Raw genomic sequence first — 19,283 nt, 5'->3', positions numbered from 1 at the left:
CTAAAACTATTCTAGGATAGTATTGGTGTTTGGTTGCCACTGAATAGTGAGTATCACATTTCTCTTTTTTATTTTTTATTTAATATTTTCCTCTGAAAACTCGGGAGTTATTATTTTGACTAGACAACTCAGAAAAAAAAAGACAAAACAACATAAAGAAAATCTAATTTGAGTAAGTTAATTTGAACACAAAAGATAAGTCACAGGTATGAAAGGATTGCCATAAAAGAGGCTGTGGAGGGTGGGTGAAGCATTGCTGTAGTGCTTGCCTGCAAGGACCACGGAATCAATGGTGGCCCCTCAATCAACATGCATAACAATGAACTGACCTTACTACATAATTGATTTCATCCAAATCATCCAAAATGAAACAGAATCACTCTTTATCATTAGTCTCTCAAGTAGAAGTGTAGAACCACCACATTGTGTCTGCCAAAACAGTCTAAGATGTCTCCAAAATGGAAATTCATCACATATAAATATTACCTCAAATTGAAAAGCATTTCAGACGAGTGTTTAAGGGAATAATGTTGACAGAATTACAGACGACTAATGACCGCTTCAACCTCTGCAGGAGAATAGAGGTGGTAAGTTGGTGCGACTTTTGCGATATCAACATTGTTTGGCGTCACCTGCATGAGGGGCGAACCATATTGGTTAGCACGTAGTAATCAGCTGACCTTAATCTTGAATAAATGGATTTGGATTTGGATTGCCGAGTCATACCTTCTCTTCCATGACTTGTTTCAGAATGGAAAGGGCAACTGTTTCAGCTTCTTGAAGGGTCATTTCCTGTAAAAGGTTAACAGCATCAGAAGCTATTCCCAACAAAAAAAGGATCAAAAGAATTGAAAAGTGTTCCTTGGGGACGAGCTTCAAAACGGAATCCCAGGAGATCACTACAAGATACGCATTTGTTTCCCCATTCTATTGCAAATGAGCTTACTAAGAAGAGAATGCAACTTGCTGATACCTTGTTGTACTGTTCCTGAAGGGAGCTATCAGCTCCTTCAGAACCAGAACCTATTGCTTTTGCGTTGCATTGCCAGAATGTGCCAGAGGGGTCTGTGTGATACCTGCGCCCATTGAACATAATACTCAGACCAACAGTCATTATCTAAAACCATGTAAATGCAGAACTTCCCCCTTGCAAGGAAAGAGTGAACTAGCACCTGATTAGTTATCTATAATACACTAATAACGGCATCTAATAATAGCATCATAGTATTGTTAGGCCATGCCGAGCTGACACAGCCTGGTGGTGGGTGGCTGTGAAAGATAAATCTAGGTGGCCACCCTGACTTCTGAAGATTACAGAAAGTTATGCTGTGGTAATCAAGCTAGATCCCTTCTTCCATAATCGAATAAAGAGCATTTCTAAAAAGGCAATTAATAATCCAAACGCTTCATAGCCTGCAAGAAAATCCACCTCTTTCACTGGTTTTATCCTCCATTTCATGGGATCATCAACACAAACAATTGATGCCAGCTAGGAACCAATAAAATTTTTAATTTTCATTTTTGATCATCATCCTTGCATTTTGCATCTTTCTTTTTACGAAGTCTTGGACTCCAAACATTTGCCTACATAGCTACCAGATGGTTTGCAACTAACCCTCCTTAAAGTCAGTCTCAAAGTTTGAATGTAAGGCATTTCAACATTTAAAAATTATTTCCCTTCACCTGCTATGCAAAAACAGCTTATGCTCCATTTATCTATGAAAAGAACTATGTATAGTGTATACTATACAAAAAGAATCACTGGCTACGGGAAAGATCATAGAAGGAAATGTCCAGAGAGTGATATTATGTTCAAAAGGCATGCTATTATTCCTACACGCAATTTGCAAGTAATTGGTCCTTCTGACTGTTGGATTCCTATAAATGACATATGATCTACAAAAGCAAAGGCATTCCACTCCAAGTAGCACACCTAAATGGCCATCGCTATAAACCCAGAAACAAAATTATTACTTCAAATACCTAGTAGCTTGCAGATAATCTTGTCATTCACACTGATCTTCTATCTCCCAAAGAACAAAAAGATATATTTGCAAACTTGTTAATATCTCCCTTAAGCATGCAAGGAGAACAAACCACGGGCTGAAATATTCTTTGTGATTTTGCAAGTCAATGTTAATCCATGGCATGATACCAAAGATAGTTGCATCCATAATGCAACTTAAAGTTCATAATTTTCACACACAATTAAAAGCACAAAACCAACAATATATAAAAGGATGTGATGCCCGGAGTAATAATCACAAAAAAGAAGTAAATAAAGTCAGTTAGAGAGGAGAACACTTACAAGGACGGTCCATTTTCATCATGACCAGCAATTAGAAGAGAGACACCAAATGGCCGTGACTGCACAAAAATAAAACACATCAGCAAGCACATCACACGGGTACATATATGTACTAAAGCATATTTCTTAGCATTCATGTAAAATGTTCACAGTGAAGAAAATGAAGAGAATCATGACAGTCCACATGACAGTCCACATAACCGTCTAGGGTTGGAAGGGACTGATCTAAAGCTCCTGGTACTCTACCACAAATCATTGGCTAAGGCAAACATACCGAAAATACCTGATTCTGATATATGATAAACACAATTAACACATAGTTTTTGCACTCTTTTTAATGTCCAGATGTGTGTGAGAAAACAGGACGTTGGGATTTTATAATTTGGTTGGGCACTGTTTGTGATAGAACACAAAGAATGCTGAGGCATGATTTCTTAATGATCAAGGCTTGTTATACAACTTACAACTCACAACAAGTATGTATTTCAGCTCATATGCATGAGAAGTTAATAATCAGCATCAAAGCAATATGCAGTAAGCAATAAGAAATAAGTAATAAATCATGGAAAATAATTAATGACTCATGTCAAAGAGATCTATGCGTGCCTAGGAGGGACATTTCTTTGAGTCAAATATTCATATGAAGTAGACCATATTTTAAAATGCCATATAGCTAACCATGGATTCCTCATCGCCTTCACCAAATCGAAGAGCCAGATCGCATATAGCTTGTGTAGTTGACTCAACAGACATTGGTTCACCATATGAAAACCTGTGATTCTGATGAAAATACAAATAAATCAGTAATATATACAAGCTACAGAATTTACATGATCACAGACGTGAAATCACCTGAGTTTCCACACGGGCATGCTCAACAAGGGTCCGTGCATCAGCAATCAATCCACTCATTGCACAACCAATGTGCTCATCAATTTCCATAATTTTCTCCACACTGCTTGGCTCCTAAATTAGAGCAAAAGTAAAAATAAATGTAAATTTATTGTGGTAACCATTTGAGAACACGTTTAGAAGTTCAGTCTGACACAGGCCAAGAAACCTCACTGTTTGTCCATAGAAAATTATCTCTTAGAGCTTTGAGTACAAAACTTACCACATTTCATGGGAATGCTCATAAACCTTCCATATTCATGCAAGGTCAATATTTGGAAGCAATGATTTATCACAAGGAGTCATCTCTATCAATACTTGGTCAATGTCCAACTCAAATTCTTAAACCATCATCCCAAAAGGACATTTCACTGTAGTTGGTTTCCATTTCTTAGTCCTAACTACCACAGCCCCTATGCTTTGCCTAATTCTTCTTTAATTTTCTCAATCCAGAAGTTATGGAATGTATCACTCAAAAATGCCAAGCTTTACACTCATAATCATATTGCTCCAAAGGTTACAAGCATGTGATTCAAACACTGTAAAACTTAAAATCACTTTGCATAAACTTTGTACCATAAATAGAAGATAGCAAAAGCTACAAATTAGGGCTATTAGAAACAAGATATCTTGATCAAGCCTCTTTCTCATTTATATGCTCCACAAAAGAAATCGATCATGGATTCACGCTTTCTTCTCCTTAAACAAGTGTTATACCTAAAAAGGTTTGAGCAAAAAAGCAGGCTAAACCCTAATTATGCAGAAGTTCTCAATCAAATGCCACATTCACAGCAAAATCCAATCACATCCCATTACCCAATTCCTTCAAGATCCGTCTACAATCAGCTAACAAAAATCATATGCATTGCACGATGGAAGGCGGATCATAAAAAAATCAACAGATCCTAAACAACAATAACAGGATTTAAGAGAATCAAATGGAGGCAGAGAACCAAACCAGAAGAGGAGAAGTAACCCTCTTCTCGACAGCAAGCACAACGCCTTCCTTCGTCTTCAACGCGATCGCAGTCGAGCCCAACTGATCAAGGCAAACAAAATCTCAGCAAAAAACCAAACAAAACCAGCGAGAAATAGATCGAGGAGGATCAAAACAGGACCTTAATCGCCTCGATGGCATACTCAACCTGGAACAACCTCCCTTCCGGGGAGAAAGTGTTCACTCCCCGATCATACTCCGTTCTATGAAAAAAAAAAAAACACACATCAAAGAGAGGATAAAAGAAGTAGATCAACAAGAGAAACCTCAAATCGAGAAGAAATGGAGATGGAGATGGAGAAGGAGCTCACCTGGTGAGAAACATCTTGAAACCCTAGAGGATGGAGCTCTGGGAGAGATAAATCTCGGAGGTCTTCTTCGCTTGGTTTTGAGGCCCTAGGCTGCTGCTGCTGCTGCTTGCGAAGCAAGACAAGCAGTGGGGTTGATCTGGAGATTTGTGAATAAGGTCGAGGGTGTTTTCGTCATTGTAAATGGATCTTCTCTCTCCCCCCGTGCTTATCACGTGATAGAACGGGGAAGTTTTTCACATGTAGCCCTGTCAAAATTGGAAATCATTTTTTTGTGTATATATGTTTAAAAGAATTTTATATATAATTACTGTTGATTGGATATATAAATATAAAATAATTTATAGAATAATCATATATTGTTTTTGAAGCGAAACAAAAAAGTAACATGTCCATAAATTTTTAAAACAAAGAAAAACAATAAAAGTTAGGTGTTGTACGAAATTTTCTACTTTGTAAGGCCATATATGAAAAAAGCCCAACCCAAACCCTAGATCTGGCGGGCTGGAAATTTTGGCGCTCTCATTCTATCACTTAAAACTTCAAACCTTCGCGTCATCTCTCTCTCTCTCGTCGGAGCTTGGGTAGCCATGGCGGCGCAGCAGCAGAAGCACCAGAAGATGGTTGAGGATCAGGAAAACGTTGATGGCATGCAGCATGGGCCATTCCCTGTGGAGCAGCTTCAGGTCGAATCTGGTTTTTGAATAGGAAAACCTAATTTCAGTGCTTGTTTGTTAGACAGTCTCAAGATCGCCTCTTTCTTGGATTTTTTAGCCGTGGAGTCCATCTCTTGCTATCTGGTAGCTTTCTTGTTTTGAGTGTCTGCATGCATTTGACTTTTGGTTTGTAATGTATCAGATAAAGTTCTTATCTTTTTCTGTTTTTTGATAAAAAGAGACAGCAGATGTGATTTGTGTTGCTCTTTGCATTTTGATGATCTTGGTTTGCATAATATCTAGTGAGTTTCTTCTTTTTTTCTTTAGTTATGGCAAAACTAGTTCTTGATTTGAATCGAAAGCTCTTGTTCTTATTTGTTAATCCTTATCAAAATCGCATCTTTCTTGGGTGTTTGCATGTGCCCATCTATCGCTATTGCTGTTGGGTGTCTTTCTTACGCGCATATAATCGACTTGGCTTATGGCTCGTAATAGATTAAGTCAAGTTTTTATCTTCCTCTGTTTTTTTATTAAAGATGAATTTGTTGATTTGGATATAGTCTCCCTTGTTTTAATTAAGCTTCTCTTTTCATTTGGATGGCCTTGTTTTCAGGGATTTCTTGTGAGTTTTCTTGTTCATTTTTTTTTCAGTAATTCTAGCAAAACTAGTTCTTGGTATGAGTTGGAAACCTTAATCTCGTTTCTTGTATGTTAGACCTTCACAACATTGCCCCTTTCTTGAAATTTATTTGTGGAGTCCATCAATTTCTGTAGGCCATCTTTCTAGTTTGCCTGTATGTATCCACCTGAGGTTTCAAGGTGGCTGTCTTTCTCTGTGTTTGGTAAAAGAGAGCAAATGTTACTCTTTGCAGTCGGATGATCATGGTTTCAGTAATTTCTCATGACTTTTCTTGTGCATATTTCTGTAATTTCATCAAGACCAATTCTTGATATGAATTGGAAACCCAAATCTTGTTCTTATATCTTAGATCTTCACATCGTTGCATCTTTCTTGTAATTTTATGTGTATTCCATCAATTGTTGTTGTGTTTCTCTCAGTTTGCCTGTATATATCCACATGATGTTTCAAGTTGTTGTCTTTTTTCCTTTTTAATTTTTTTCATAAAGAGAGGAAATTTTGTTTTGGATATTGGTCTCCATTCTTTTATTTATGTAATTCTTTGCATTTGGTTGATTTTGGTTTCCATAATTTCTTTAGTTTTCTTGTCCATTTTTGCTGTAATTCTAGAAAAACTAGTTCTCTGTTGGATTGAGTTACCAGAGTTTTTGTTTACTTTAGATTTCTGTCATTCTTATCTAACCAGTAATACTTTGGCAGTCCATCTGTTCACTGTATGCCAAGACAAAAAAAAAAATCTGTGAGCTGTTACAAGATCTTTCAATCTTGTTTACTGATCTTTAATTATTATTATTATTTTTTTTTGTCTTCACAATGAATTAATTCCTTTTCATTTATGTATTAGATGATTGGATGCAATTTGATCTGATGCTTGACCTTCTTGTTGCCAAGGAAGTTAGTTCTAATAAAATGTTTCTCTTTGTGAGCTATTACAAGATATTGTTCGCCATGAATACAAATTTAAACATTACTAACTGATGATAATTACAATTGACTATGTGAATTTTTTTTTCAATTCCTTGATTTTTTTTAAGATCTTATTAGTTTTCCCAATGTATGAGTGGATATTAACATCACTGTCATGTAGCAGTCAGATTGGTTGGTTACATTTAAGTTCTCAGCTATTGTTGATGCTTATAGTTAATATATTTACCATGTTACTTTAGGCTTCTGGTATAGCTGCTGTTGATGTGAAGAAACTCAAAGATGCTGGTCTCTGCACTGTGGAATCTGTTGCCTACTCACCAAGAAAAGATTTATTGCAAATTAAAGGAATTAGTGAAGCAAAAGTTGATAAGATCATTGAAGCAGGCACTCTGTGTTCTTTTTTTAGTGCTCATGATTATACTTAAAGTCATCATAATCATATATAAACTTCAACATGACTCATAGATTTTTAATCTACAGCGTCAAAGCTTGTCCCTTTGGGCTTTACCAGTGCAAGCCAACTTCATGCACAGAGGCTTGAAATCATCCAAATCACTTCTGGATCAAAAGAACTTGATAAGATTCTCGAGGGTGAGTTTTAAGTTGTTGACCTTCGAAGGCAATGAGATCCTTTTCCTTGGTGGATGTATTGGTTCTTGATTGGTTAATGTAAATAATTGTTGTTTGCTCTGGACAGGAGGGATCGAAACTGGATCCATTACTGAGATATATGGTGAGTTCCGTTCTGGAAAGACTCAACTATGCCACACTCTTTGTGTCACGTGTCAAGTAAGATTTCTTTTCTGAATATCATTTCATTATATAACTTTATGGTGTTTGACCACATGACATGTATTTTGACCCTTTTTTTAGCATGATATCCTGCTTGGTGGTTTCATCCTGGTTAAAAAAGAAACATATGAAATGGGTCCAAGATCTTGCATGCTGAAGTGATTAGGATAGTCTTACGTGTATCCCATGCCGACTGTTTTTTGTGATGTTTCTTGCTTTTATGATGCATGCAAATACTCTTAAGAATGGTGCTATTATTTGATTTTCTTTGTTAGCTTCCTCTGGATCAAGGAGGTGGTGAAGGAAAAGCTATGTATATTGATGCGGAAGGTACTTTCAGACCACAAAGACTTCTGCAGATAGCAGAGAGGTGCTATACTATTGTAATTGTGAACCTGTGATATCATTTTATTTGGAAAAATTTGATCTCTAACATGAGGAATAGCTCAATGTTTACAGGTATGGTTTGAATGGTGAAGATGTTCTAGAGAATGTGGCATATGCTAGGGCATATAACACTGATCATCAATCGAGGCTTCTGTTGGAAGCAGCGTCTATGATGGTCGAGACCAGGCATGTTCTATCTGCATGTTTTAGCTTTTGTTTGGCTTTTATGCTCTGATGATTTGATTTTTTTTTATTTTTTTTTTATTTGGCTTTGATGTGTATAACAATCTCATCAACTATTGATCTTCTTATTGGAATTTTTTTGCCTCAGTAGAATGTACCATGCTTATGTTTAGTATTTTACAGGTTTGCTCTTATGATAGTAGATAGTGCTACAGCTCTCTACAGGACAGATTTCTCTGGGAGGGGAGAATTGTCAGCCAGGCAAATGCATCTTGCAAAGTTTTTGAGGAGCCTTCAAAAGATGGCAGATGAGGTGAATCGGTTTACTCAACGTTTATGAATTATTTTCATCTAGTGAACAATGTACCATGTTATTTCATGAATTCGAAATCTTCGCTCTGTTGATCTGAAACCATCAAGGACGAGTTAATAAAAGACTTGTTTATGCTAAATTATCTGTTTGATTGCAATGCTGTATGTGTAGTTCGGGGTTGCTGTAGTGATCACCAATCAAGTTGTTGCACAAGTCGATGGGTCTGCAATCTTTGCCGGCCCACAAATCAAACCGATCGGTGGAAACATCATGGCACATGCTTCTACCACAAGGTCCTTCATTAGATGCAGCTAGTGATTTTACTTAGATTCCTTTTTCTGTCGATATTATTCTTTAATTTTTGGAGTATGTTTTGTTTCCAGGCTCGCATTGCGCAAAGGAAGGGGTGAGGAGCGTATCTGTAAAGTAATAAGCTCTCCGTGTCTCGCGGAAGCTGAAGCACGGTTTCAGATTTCACCTGAAGGTGTTACTGATGTAAAGGATTGACTCAAAACATTCATCACCAACCAATGTCCAGACATACTCTTCAATATCGCTTGTCTGAATATCTATAACGATTATCGACTCCATGACATGGAGGACGACGATGAATATCTATGCATACAAACCTGTGAATTTTGTATCTCTCAATGTATCTAATCTGCCTGAGAAAAACATATTCAGAATCTTTTCTAAGATATTCCTTGGCTTACATTTTAAATGTTCAAATTTGTTTAGAAGCTGTCAAATTCTGTAGCTATATGCCTTGTTCAATTCAGTTCTCAGTTTATGCACATATTTCACTTGCAATGAAATACACAGATTATTTTAATTATGGAAACATGAAATTCCCGGCGGACAGAAGAAGGGAATAAAAAATGAAGGTGAGAAACCTAGAAAGAAGAGAGACTGAGCTGCAAAACAAGAAGCTTCCTGCAAATTTGAACCTCATAAACGCATAAAGCACACTACTCTTTAAGATCTCTCATTATCGACAAGCTTTTTTCCTTCTTTATATAACATCTAACTCTTCTTGTTGTTCTTCTACTCATCTTAACTACTTTTCTCCAGTGAACATCCGAAAGGTGCTCTCAAGCCCTTCCAGAAAAAGAATGCTACTACTGTGACAGTGTTGTGACAGTCAAAGCAAAGTCATTTGTCTCTCTCTCTCTCTTCACACGTTGTCCTGCTCCTCCTGCCAACTCTGTCACTTTCACTGTGAAAAAGTCCTCAGAGAGAGAGAGAGAGAGAGAGAGAGAGAGAAGAAGAAGAAGAAGAAGAAGAAGAAGCATTCTCTCTAAGATCACCAGCAGCAGCATGGATTTCAAAACATCAAAGTATATAGCAAGGGTAATGACACAAAAAAAAAAAAGATTTCTCTTTTACTTGTCTTGTGTTTCATTTGGATTTTAAAGACTGGTTCTTTCTCTTCAGGAATCACCATTAGAGGATAATGCAAGCTTGTACTGTAACAACAAGGAAAACCCATTTGCAGAGGCCTTTCCTGATCCTCTTTGCAAGCTAAACCTCAAGGAGACATCAGAGTTTGTGAAGGCATTCCCTATGAACAACAACAAGAACAGCAAGGACATCTTAGCTCAGAGGAAGAAAGTAGAAGCACCTTCAACTCCTGGCAGGCCTTTGTTTAGATTCAGTCCAGGGAATCCCCCTAGAAAGAGCATTCCTTCCAAGTGGGATGATGCTGAGAAGTGGCTCAACAGCACTTCTTGCCATGAATCCCCTGCTCATGTTGAGAAGATGAACTCAGTACCACCAGAAGTATTTCTCAAAGGTTGGTAACTAAAAAGGCAAAAGGTAAAGCAACTTTTTGTTCTCTTTTTCTTGTTCGCAAACTATGATCTTTTTCCATGCAGATAAGTTTACGGACAATGTGAGGCATTTGGAGCCCATGAAAGAAGGATTTGTTTTCAGAAACTCGTCATACTGTGAGTCCATGAAAGATGCTGCAACTGAAGTGGCTGCAGAGGTTCAACATAGAGATATTGGCACTGAAATGACTCCTATTGGGAGCTCCATTGCATCTAGATGCAATACTCCTATCAAGAGTCCATCTCCAGCAAGGCACAACACTCCAGCCAACAGGTCTGGCCCTCTGGTGGCCTCTAACACTGCTGCCATTGATATCTCAGAGCTTCAGGATTGTCATTTTGCTAAGCTCGAGCTGAGTGCTCAGTATGATTCACTGGTTTCAAATTGGAGCTCAAGGGAGGAAGAAGAAGAGGAGATATCAAAGAGTCTAAGACATTTTGAGATAAGTGCTGGCAGGAAGAGCATTACTGAATGTAGAGCATCTGCTTGGGAAGAAGAAGAGAAAGCAAAGAGCTGCAGCAGGTGTGTATAATGAAATATATCTCAGATTGAACTGAGAAGCAGAAGAAACATATCAAAATTTGTTCTTTTTTTTTTTCTTCAGGTATCAGAGAGAGGAGGCAAGGATTCAAGCTTGGGTGAACCTCCAGAATGCAAAAGCAGAAGCTCAATCCAGAAAACTGGAGGTGTACATTGCTGCAGAATGTGAATGTCCTTTGAGTGTATGTTTTGATTGATTAGATGTGTTTTGCAGGTGAAAATACAGAAGATGAGATCAAATTTAGAGGAGAAGTTGATGAAAAGGATGGCTATTGTTCAAAGGAAGGCTGAGGAATGGAGAGCAGCTGCTCAGGTGCAGCATTCACAGCAGTTACTGAAAACTGCTGGGCAAGCACAGAGGATGAAAATTCAACAAAGCTCTTCTCATTTCGCTGATCACACATCTTGTGGATGTTTCCCTTGCAATAACAATCTCTAAAAGCAAACAAAAGTCTTCCTTTTTGTCTCTCCTCCCCTATGTAATTTTCCAGGACTCAAATTGCAGTAAAAAAAAAAGATGAAGAAAAGTCAATTTGATTCCTCAATCTTGTTTAGTGTCCTGTATTCAACTTTAAATACAATACTTTGCAGAGTTCAAGGGGGGGAAGAAGAACAAGTTTGTTGTCTTCTATCTTCTAAATTTATGTGTTTCTTTGACTGACTTGGAGAGAGATAGAGACAGTGAACTCAGAAATTATTATTGCAAAGTTCAAGAAGTAGTAAGCAAGTATTTCCTTTTGGCAGTGCAAAGATGTCTTCAAGTGAATGCCTTTCTTGGCATGTGACTCAATAGTTTATAATAATTATAAATCAAATGCCAAGCATCACAATTCTTTGGGCTGATCAAACATAAGAACATAGTCTTGTATTATGTTTAATTTATATCTGAAAGTTAATCTATACGTGTTACTTTTTTTTTTCTTGGCTTTTTGGTTAATGTAATGCTGAATTCAGATCTGTCTTTGACAAAATGAGCACTGAACTGATGTTTCCAAGAAACAAACACCATGCCTTCTGATAAACAAAGATGATAATCTCATATAATTAATAGATTCTTGAGCACTGTGCTTGTTTGTTTCCAGCATATACATTATTTAACTGCAAATATTTATTCAGGTTTTTGAAGATAGCATGCATGCAAACAGTAACATAGACATTCTTTTTCTTGGACAAAAGTTGTTTTACAAACTAAAGAAAGCAACTAACAAATATGCTTTTATTACCACAACTTTGTCCAAATACTCAACCAAAGATGAAAAAGAAACTGGTCCTAATCTTTAATCACTTTTGGCTAGCATTTGCTAACCATCCACAAAAAAGACAGAAAAGTGATCAATTTACTTTCAAACAATAGCAAAGGTTCGAAAAATTCATCAGTGATGACTCACCTCAATTGTGTTTTTTTTTTTTACTTTTTTTTCTTTTTTTGCTGTTTTTTCAGCACTCAATTCATCACCGCTGAAAAGCTTCAAATGATTCCAATTGACAGCAAACAAGTGAAGTGCTTGAATGAAGACATTAACTCATACAGAAACCTCCATTCTTGGCTCAAAGGAGAAGGCAGATACGAACTCAATCGGTCTCCGGTTCACAAAACACTTGGGAAGTTCAATCCACTCATTGATCACAACATCACACATGACACAGCTGCTGAATTTGCTCGAATTAATGCATATGAAGATGTTATCTCCACAACCCACACAGTTAATGTCAGCCTTCTTTCCATAGAATTCATGAGACATCCATGGCGGCATTGCAGCAATTTGTCGCCATGCTCGATCTTCCTTGCAGAACCTCCACACTCTTAAACTCGCACTTTCTAAAAACTCCGACAAGACGACGACCAGCATTTCTCCCTTGCAATCAACCACATCAATGGAGTACTCAGAATAAACTGGCAACAATCTCGGGTACTCGAAGAAGTACTTCTGAGTAACATTACAAGCTATCACAGAACCAGTATGGCTGAGGAAATAAACCACTTCTTCTCCATTCTCGATTATTAGTACTGATGAGTATTGCTTTGATGAGCACCTCTGTATGCTGGCTGCCACAACATCTCCTGCTTTGCTAAGAAAGTAAATGGTTTCATTGCCAGCCATGCCAGACATTGTTGAGCTTTCAGCTTTTCGATGTAGCATCATCTCATTTTCCCAAAAGCCGGTTGATGCATCATATACTTTGAGAGTAAGCTTTGCTAACTCACTATAGACTAGTATGATTCTATAGGAAGACTGAGCTTTGGGGGATGAATTCATGGCAACAGCATGGAGTGTTTGAGCACTGCTGGTAGGGGCCGCTGAAGGAAGCTCACGACAGGCCCCGGTCAATGGATTACCGATTACGAAGTCACTGGAGATCGTTTGGAAGCAAATTAAACCACCAGATGATGCAACTGGGACAGTGTTTCGATATAAGAGGTTTCGATGACTGATACTTCTCCATTTCCATTCACTTGTATCAAAAACAATAGACTGGTTGAGTTCTTGGCCAACCATGAGAAACCATGGATCTCTGCATGGTATCTGTGAGCATGCAATCTTAAATGTTGCAGAGGTTGCAACAGAGTTCCATCTTTTGCACACCAAACGGAGTCGGCAAAAGCTCGCAGCCGGAAGCCATGCTAGGACCTTCTCAAGCAAGTCTTCATTCAATTCATCTAAGGAGAACACAGACATCATTTCAGCCTCATTTACCGCTTTTCTTTTCTTGTTTTGCTCCATCTGTTCAATACTCGAAGATCAGGAAAAAGAAGTAATAATTAGTAAGAGGGATGCAGATCAGAGGAATGATTTGAGCTCATGTAGAAACGAAGAGAAAATGAGATCTTAGATTAAACCAGCCATGCAGGTTACTCTTAAAGCTTTCAGAAAAAACAAAAGCTTTTCAAAAGGAAAAAAAAATTAAAAGAGACAAAGGAGGAGAAAGGAGAACAAAGAAACAAAGAATCTGCTTTACTGTGAACTAAAGACATTCCAAGATAACTGGTTCAATTTTTGCAAAAGCAAATAGATTATTTCCAAAATTCACATCAATAGAAGAATAAGAACTCAAACATTATACTTGTTCATGTAAATATGCAAAAATAGCTTCTCCTTCATCTTCTTCTTTTTTAATCTTATTATATATATATATAATACAGTGGAATGAGGGAAAAGAACTTCAATGAAAGGAGCACCAAAGGAAACAAAGTTTAGAAAGTAAAAGAGAAATATGAATAGCAGTTTTATGGATACCCTTCTGAATTTACAAAAGATGGCAAAATGGAACCTCATCTTTTAAATATCCTTTTCAAGGGGAAGAGGCAATTGCTTGAAGAAAAGAAGAAACCTCCATGAATTTGCAAATGATAGAACAAGAAAGCTCAATGCTCTTCTCAAACAAGGAAAATAATGCAAAAGCCATTCCTAGTCTATTTCCATCCTTACAGATTATTCAAAGAAGACACTAACTCATACAGTGGATAGATATAATGTTGCTAAAAACATTTAAAATGGATATTGGAAGTGACAATAAAATAGTCCATCTCAACATACTCATCAAGCTTTTTAGCTGAGCATCACAAACTCATAGCCCAGTAGCAGTTGCATCATCTTCCATGATCTCTATACCATTCCATGGAATTTATCTCAGTGATTTCAGCAAAACAATCAAATCACATAGTACAAGCACAAGCTCAAAAGATCATCGGATAAAGAAAGAAAACTTAGCAGTTGGCACCTACCACAAAATCTTAGATGCTGCAAATTGCAAATTCCAGGCGAAAAAAAAAATCAACAGTTAATTGCATGCTCAAAGACAATATTCTCAAAATTTAATTCTCCATAAAACTGCAAAAACAGGAAGCCAGATCCCAAAACCAACACTTCAAACAAACAAACAAACAAACAATATAAAAGATGAATCATTTCATCTAAAAAAGGCATCTTCTTTACAAGGAAAGAAAGGGTAAACCTGAACAGATTGGTGTCTTCGGATCATGGAGGCAGCAGGGAAATACAAGAGGAAGTGGATCCTGCTTGTGCAATGGTAATAATAGATGGAGGCAAAGAAGAAGATAACTTCACAAAGGAGCTGGCTTTTTGTTTTGGTTGAGGTCAGAGAAGAGAAGTGGAAGGAAGTAAGTGTTGCTTGATAGGAAAAGCTTGGAGTTTTATAGAGAGTGAAGCATGTGAACCTTTGTGGGTAGAAAGAAGATGAATAAAGCACTAGAGAGATAGAAAGAAGAATGTGAGCGTGTTTTCTGTGTGCAAAACTTCAAGTTTTACCATAGAGATAGAAGAATGAGAGGAGCATTGTTTGTTTGTGAAAGAAAGCTTAAAGCTTGAACCTTTTTAGTGGAAGAGAGAGATATATATAAAAAGAGGGATAGATGGAGGAGAAGGATGCCCATGTGAGCTTTGATTGCCATTAGAGCTTTATGGAGAGAAGAATGTGCGTGAGCAGTGTGCGTGTGTTTAACTAATGGTTTATTTTGTTTTTAATTAACTTATTTATTTATTTATTTACTATTATTATTATTTTAAAAAAACTAAAAGTTAAGGATAGTGAGCAGTGTGCTTTTATTTACTTGGGAGAGTGATAAGTTATTTGGATAGTGAATGGGCTGACCTAATGTTGAATCTCTGGGTCAACAATATTGTTACAGTCCTGTGCATATACTGAAGATACTGTAAAAACACTATAGTGGTACTGTTTATTTATTATTTATATGTCCTTTGTGGGAGGATGTCGTTTCCCTCCCTCTAGCCTCCAGGGTCGCAAGGCAGAGGAATTGATTAACTTGGTTTGGTTCCTAAAATATTTTCTAAGCGTGCATATGGTAGGAATTTAATTACCCCATATGATGTCTAGCTTAATTAATAAATTTTTAAAGAATCATTAAACCATCATAACTGATGTACTTCCGCACCTGTTTATCATTTGACACCTCGTTATAGAGCGGTGCTTGTCGCTTTTGTCAAAAAAAAAAAAAAAATTAAGGAAAGTGAAATATTGAAAAACTTAGGAGCAAGTGAGAAGCTCTAATGAGTAATGACTCTCTCACTGTATATTTAAAGATTGTTAAATCACTGGTGCATCAATTTATTGGTATGTCTTTTAACAATCTCTTATATATTTTTAATTTTATAAAATAAATAATTTTTGTTTTTTATCTTGAAAACTCGTTTGTTAGTAGTCAAGTACATTACAACCAATCCTTATAAAAGCTTATGTCCTGCAGCAAAAGTGTTTTTTTTAAACACAAATTAAATGCTTATTTGATAAACACAGTATAATGACATTACAAATAAAAAAACATATTCTAACAAATTTACCCATTTTTTAATTAAAGATTTTATAGATGAAACTGACATGAATTTTGAATCTCTAATAAAGAGAAAATAGTAACAAATCTCCGAATATTTCTCTTTTATTTATTTGGCAACGTGGGTAAGGAGCCCAGCCATTAATATCTTGTATAGGCGACATTTACAACATTAATGAAAATAAATATCTTAATATCTATAATAAAAAGAATTTATCAATGTTATCATATATAATTATCTTTTAATCCATCTTGATAATGTTAGTTATATATATATATATATAATAGTGATTTTTATTAATAATTATATGTTAACATCACATGTACAATTTCCTTTTGACAGAACATGTAAACCTAACTCACATCATTTAAAATTTAAATGCCTTATTTGGAAGGATTCAAAGGAAGTGGGAGGAGAACAAATTTATTTTTTGGTAAAACATTGTCTCATCAAGAATTTTTGTTCAAAATAATTGAAAAGAATTAAAGGTGAGTAATTAATTCCATGCATCTTTCTAATCATCATATTTTGCTTTAATCCAATAAGAATCAAGTTCTAAATTTAAATAATGGAAACAAAACAAAATGCCATATCTACTCAATATATCTTTTTTCTTCCATTTTGTTTAAAGTTAATGAATTAATCAATGCATTAAATTTACTATATATTTTATGAATAGAGTAATCCCTTGCCAACTTAATCTTCTTTTGAATGATTAGCCAATATTTATTTATATGCTAATTTGATTAACTTGAACATGACCATAAAGAGCATATATGCCAGCAAAAATTAGTAACAAAGAACAAATAAACAATAGCATGACCAAAAAAAAAGCTTGAAATGAAGTACCTCGTTTGGCTATTTAAGCATGTGAAAAGGAGCAACAATATACAGTTAATAGAGACTAAAGAGATATATATGTGGCTGACCTTAAATTTATAAAAGTAAAAGGTGGTGAGAAAAACAAACAAAACAAACAAACAAACATTGAGACAAAAATCACAGTATTTTTTTTTTCTCTCTCATTGTCACTTTATTATTTTTCAACTTTAGAGCAAGTCAGAATGGGAAGATGATAAGAAATGTTGGGGAGAAAAAGGCTCTAGTTATGTTCTATTGTGTTCCCTCATTAGTGCTTAAATTCAGTGCAAACATTAACTTCAGTGATTTTTTATCATTCATGTCCAATCTATTTTCTTTTTGTTTTTAGTGCCTTTATCTTGCTTTTGCTAATTATCTTCTTGTTTCTTTTTAAAATAAGATATTAATGTTGAACTAGTTCATCACATGCATTGTTGTTTATTTTCTATTATGTGAATATAATACAAGGAAAAAAGGTTTATTAAAAAAAATGAGAATGCTATAAATAGTTGATGTATGTAAAATATTATTTGAGTTAAGATGGCTTTCAAGTTTCCCAAGATAAAGAGAGCAAATTAAGGCTACTTTAGAGAAAGCTTTTGGACAAACACTCATGTGCAAGGCAACACAAGGTCAAATAGTTCATTCATGAAGTCTTTTTTTTTTTTGGTTCCTTGATTATATTATTCACCATGTTAGGCATACATTCTTTTAGGTCAGTGACCACCTTAAAAAGAAGATTAGGCTTCATTCATATATATATATATTGCTTTAATGATAATTCAACATTAGATGTGAAATAATATGGGATGCATCATTGTGACAATATATTGAAAATGACTTATCAACATGGCCATGATGTGGTAGAGCATTTATGTGGAACAATTTTTTTTTTTTTATCAACATAAAATAAATATTTATATTAGAACATTCATGATCATGTACGTCTATAAATTAATTTTTTAATAAATTGTATGAATTAGTGTGTTAAAAAAATTAGAATATATATGTTTATAAACTAGATAATTAATAAAAGGAAACATGATTTGGCAACTTAAACACCACAGAAAGGAATATATATATATATATATATATATATATATATAATAAAAAAAATACATGGATATTAGTTAAGCACCAACAATAACAAGATTATTAAAAGGTGGTGGAGGTTTATGGCCACAAGGAATTCCAATAAACAAAGGTTTGGATTAGAAGATAAGGATAGAGAGAATAGTATAATAATCCAAGGATGATAAAAACTATGAAATGATGGAATAGACCATTAGCCAATAGTTTGCATTGAATCAGAATTAAGTTAATTAAGAATGACTCAAAGTTCTCATTCCTCATGAGATCATTTTGATCATCTTCAAGCTCTACCTATGCTTCTTCTTCTCCACCCATCAATGGCCATGAACACATGTTCTTCTTCATCTTCACCAACCTTGATGATGATCATTAATCCAACAAAGACTAACAAGACCTTGTCCACTGTTCTTATGCTTCACAAAGATCATGGCAAACAACAAAGCAAACACACAAGTCTTCTCTCAACCAAGTCTTCAATTTCCATCAAAGTTTGCCATTTTTCTCCTCTTCCATTAAATATTATTCCATACTTTATATATGTTCTTAATTCTATGTATATATATATATATATATGATTATATATTCTGTTTTTGCTTTCAGGTTTATGAAGATCAAGAAGAAGGAATAGTTTGTTATAAAGATGAGAAGGGAGAAATTGTATGTGAAGGACATGATGAAGGTCCAAGATTTAGCCAAAAGGATCTACAGACTAGTTGTTACGGAAGGTAATTAAGCACATATGAATTACTAATTAGTTTTTCTGCATGCATGCATACATTCATGTCTAATTAATGACTTTTTTGGTTTGTTTTTGTGGGTTTAGAGAAGTTAAAAGCTTTGATTTTCTTCATCAATGTTGGCTTCAAATCATTGAGGATTCTAACTTTGATAACTTTGTCAATGGAGTTGCTGTTCAAGACCAGAAGTAGAAGACCAATTATCACATGATCATACATGCATATGCATGGCTTAATTTGATCATATATATTGGAAATTGATTTTGAGTTCTTGTTGTGAAGAATTAAACCAGTTTTCTTGTTTGATCATTAATTTCTAATTAAGTTGTTTATTTTTTTTATTAAGATTTTAATTTTGTTTTGTGTTGTTTTTGTGTTCAATAATTATTCTCAAAGTTCAATGATATATCTTGATGGATGATCATGAGAAGATATGAGATTCATGTCATTGATGGCTCTGAAGAAGAAAACTTATTAAAAAATAATGTGATGCAGTGAAAGAAAGCCAATAA

General features: G+C 35.3%; 5 protein-coding genes across 5 annotated transcripts; 3 read left to right on the top strand and 2 right to left on the bottom strand.

The window, feature by feature from the left end:
* Positions 1 to 366: 366 nt before the first annotated feature.
* Positions 367 to 4,661, bottom strand: LOC120260987 (proteasome subunit alpha type-5). Its single transcript, XM_039268620.1, has 9 exons — positions 4,508 to 4,661; positions 4,318 to 4,399; positions 4,158 to 4,238; positions 3,161 to 3,274; positions 2,987 to 3,088; positions 2,309 to 2,367; positions 974 to 1,076; positions 727 to 792; positions 367 to 632 (listed from the first exon to the last, which is right to left on the bottom strand). Exons 1-9 carry the CDS (start codon positions 4,519 to 4,521, stop codon positions 540 to 542), a joined length of 714 nt encoding a protein of 237 aa, XP_039124554.1. The 5' UTR covers positions 4,522 to 4,661; the 3' UTR covers positions 367 to 539.
* A 364-nt stretch (positions 4,662 to 5,025) lies between these two features.
* LOC120260986 (DNA repair protein RAD51 homolog) lies at positions 5,026 to 9,139 on the top strand. The gene is made up of 9 exons (XM_039268619.1): positions 5,026 to 5,190; positions 6,967 to 7,111; positions 7,208 to 7,318; positions 7,425 to 7,516; positions 7,795 to 7,889; positions 7,979 to 8,092; positions 8,273 to 8,402; positions 8,574 to 8,695; positions 8,786 to 9,139. The coding sequence occupies exons 1-9, from the start codon at positions 5,095 to 5,097 to the stop codon at positions 8,907 to 8,909; spliced, it is 1,029 nt and encodes a 342-aa protein (XP_039124553.1). The 5' UTR covers positions 5,026 to 5,094; the 3' UTR covers positions 8,910 to 9,139.
* A 209-nt stretch (positions 9,140 to 9,348) lies between these two features.
* LOC120260985 lies at positions 9,349 to 11,552 on the top strand. The gene is made up of 5 exons (XM_039268618.1): positions 9,349 to 9,752; positions 9,837 to 10,194; positions 10,277 to 10,754; positions 10,837 to 10,918; positions 10,987 to 11,552. The coding sequence occupies exons 1-5, from the start codon at positions 9,720 to 9,722 to the stop codon at positions 11,209 to 11,211; spliced, it is 1,176 nt and encodes a 391-aa protein (XP_039124552.1). The 5' UTR covers positions 9,349 to 9,719; the 3' UTR covers positions 11,212 to 11,552.
* A 413-nt stretch (positions 11,553 to 11,965) lies between these two features.
* LOC120262399 (F-box only protein 13-like) lies at positions 11,966 to 15,140 on the bottom strand. Its single transcript, XM_039270500.1, has 2 exons — positions 14,727 to 15,140; positions 11,966 to 13,495 (listed from the first exon to the last, which is right to left on the bottom strand). The coding sequence occupies exons 1-2, from the start codon at positions 14,751 to 14,753 to the stop codon at positions 12,296 to 12,298; spliced, it is 1,227 nt and encodes a 408-aa protein (XP_039126434.1). The 5' UTR covers positions 14,754 to 15,140; the 3' UTR covers positions 11,966 to 12,295.
* A 3,095-nt stretch (positions 15,141 to 18,235) lies between these two features.
* LOC120261999 lies at positions 18,236 to 19,177 on the top strand. Its single transcript, XM_039270036.1, has 3 exons — positions 18,236 to 18,522; positions 18,635 to 18,759; positions 18,858 to 19,177. Exons 1-3 carry the CDS (start codon positions 18,328 to 18,330, stop codon positions 18,961 to 18,963), a joined length of 426 nt encoding a protein of 141 aa, XP_039125970.1. The 5' UTR covers positions 18,236 to 18,327; the 3' UTR covers positions 18,964 to 19,177.
* The last annotated feature ends 106 nt before the right edge of the window (positions 19,178 to 19,283 follow it).

This window comes from Dioscorea cayenensis, chromosome 5 (assembly GCF_009730915.1).
Source record: "Dioscorea cayenensis subsp. rotundata cultivar TDr96_F1 chromosome 5, TDr96_F1_v2_PseudoChromosome.rev07_lg8_w22 25.fasta, whole genome shotgun sequence".
Taxonomy (NCBI): Eukaryota; Viridiplantae; Streptophyta; class Magnoliopsida; order Dioscoreales; family Dioscoreaceae; genus Dioscorea; species Dioscorea cayenensis.
This window is presented reverse-complemented; position numbering and strand designations above follow the sequence as displayed.

Coding starts and splice junctions, on each gene's coding strand:
- LOC120260987 (XM_039268620.1), bottom strand. Junction 1,077..2,308: donor GATGAAAATGGACCGTCCTT/GTAAGTGTTCTC, acceptor CAATGGGCGCAG/GTATCACACAGACCCCTCTG. Junction 633..726: donor AACAAGTCATGGAAGAGAAG/GTATGACTCGGC, acceptor CCCCTCATGCAG/GTGACGCCAAACAATGTTGA.
- LOC120260986 (XM_039268619.1), top strand. CDS start 5,095: ATGGCGGCGCAGCAGCAGAAGCACCAGAAGATGGTTGAGGATCAGGAA. Junction 7,517..7,794: donor CTCTTTGTGTCACGTGTCAA/GTAAGATTTCTT, acceptor TTTCTTTGTTAG/CTTCCTCTGGATCAAGGAGG. Junction 8,093..8,272: donor TCTATGATGGTCGAGACCAG/GCATGTTCTATC, acceptor AGTATTTTACAG/GTTTGCTCTTATGATAGTAG.
- LOC120260985 (XM_039268618.1), top strand. CDS start 9,720: ATGGATTTCAAAACATCAAAGTATATAGCAAGG. Junction 9,753..9,836: donor CATCAAAGTATATAGCAAGG/GTAATGACACAA, acceptor CTTTCTCTTCAG/GAATCACCATTAGAGGATAA. Junction 10,755..10,836: donor AAAGCAAAGAGCTGCAGCAG/GTGTGTATAATG, acceptor TTTTTTCTTCAG/GTATCAGAGAGAGGAGGCAA.
- LOC120262399 (XM_039270500.1), bottom strand. CDS start 14,753: ATGATCCGAAGACACCAATCTGTTCAG. Junction 13,496..14,726: donor GAAGACACCAATCTGTTCAG/GTTTACCCTTTC, acceptor AGTATTGAACAG/ATGGAGCAAAACAAGAAAAG.
- LOC120261999 (XM_039270036.1), top strand. CDS start 18,328: ATGCTTCTTCTTCTCCACCCATCAATGGCCATGAACACATGTTCTTCT. Junction 18,523..18,634: donor AGTCTTCAATTTCCATCAAA/GTTTGCCATTTT, acceptor TTTTGCTTTCAG/GTTTATGAAGATCAAGAAGA. Junction 18,760..18,857: donor CAGACTAGTTGTTACGGAAG/GTAATTAAGCAC, acceptor TTGTGGGTTTAG/AGAAGTTAAAAGCTTTGATT.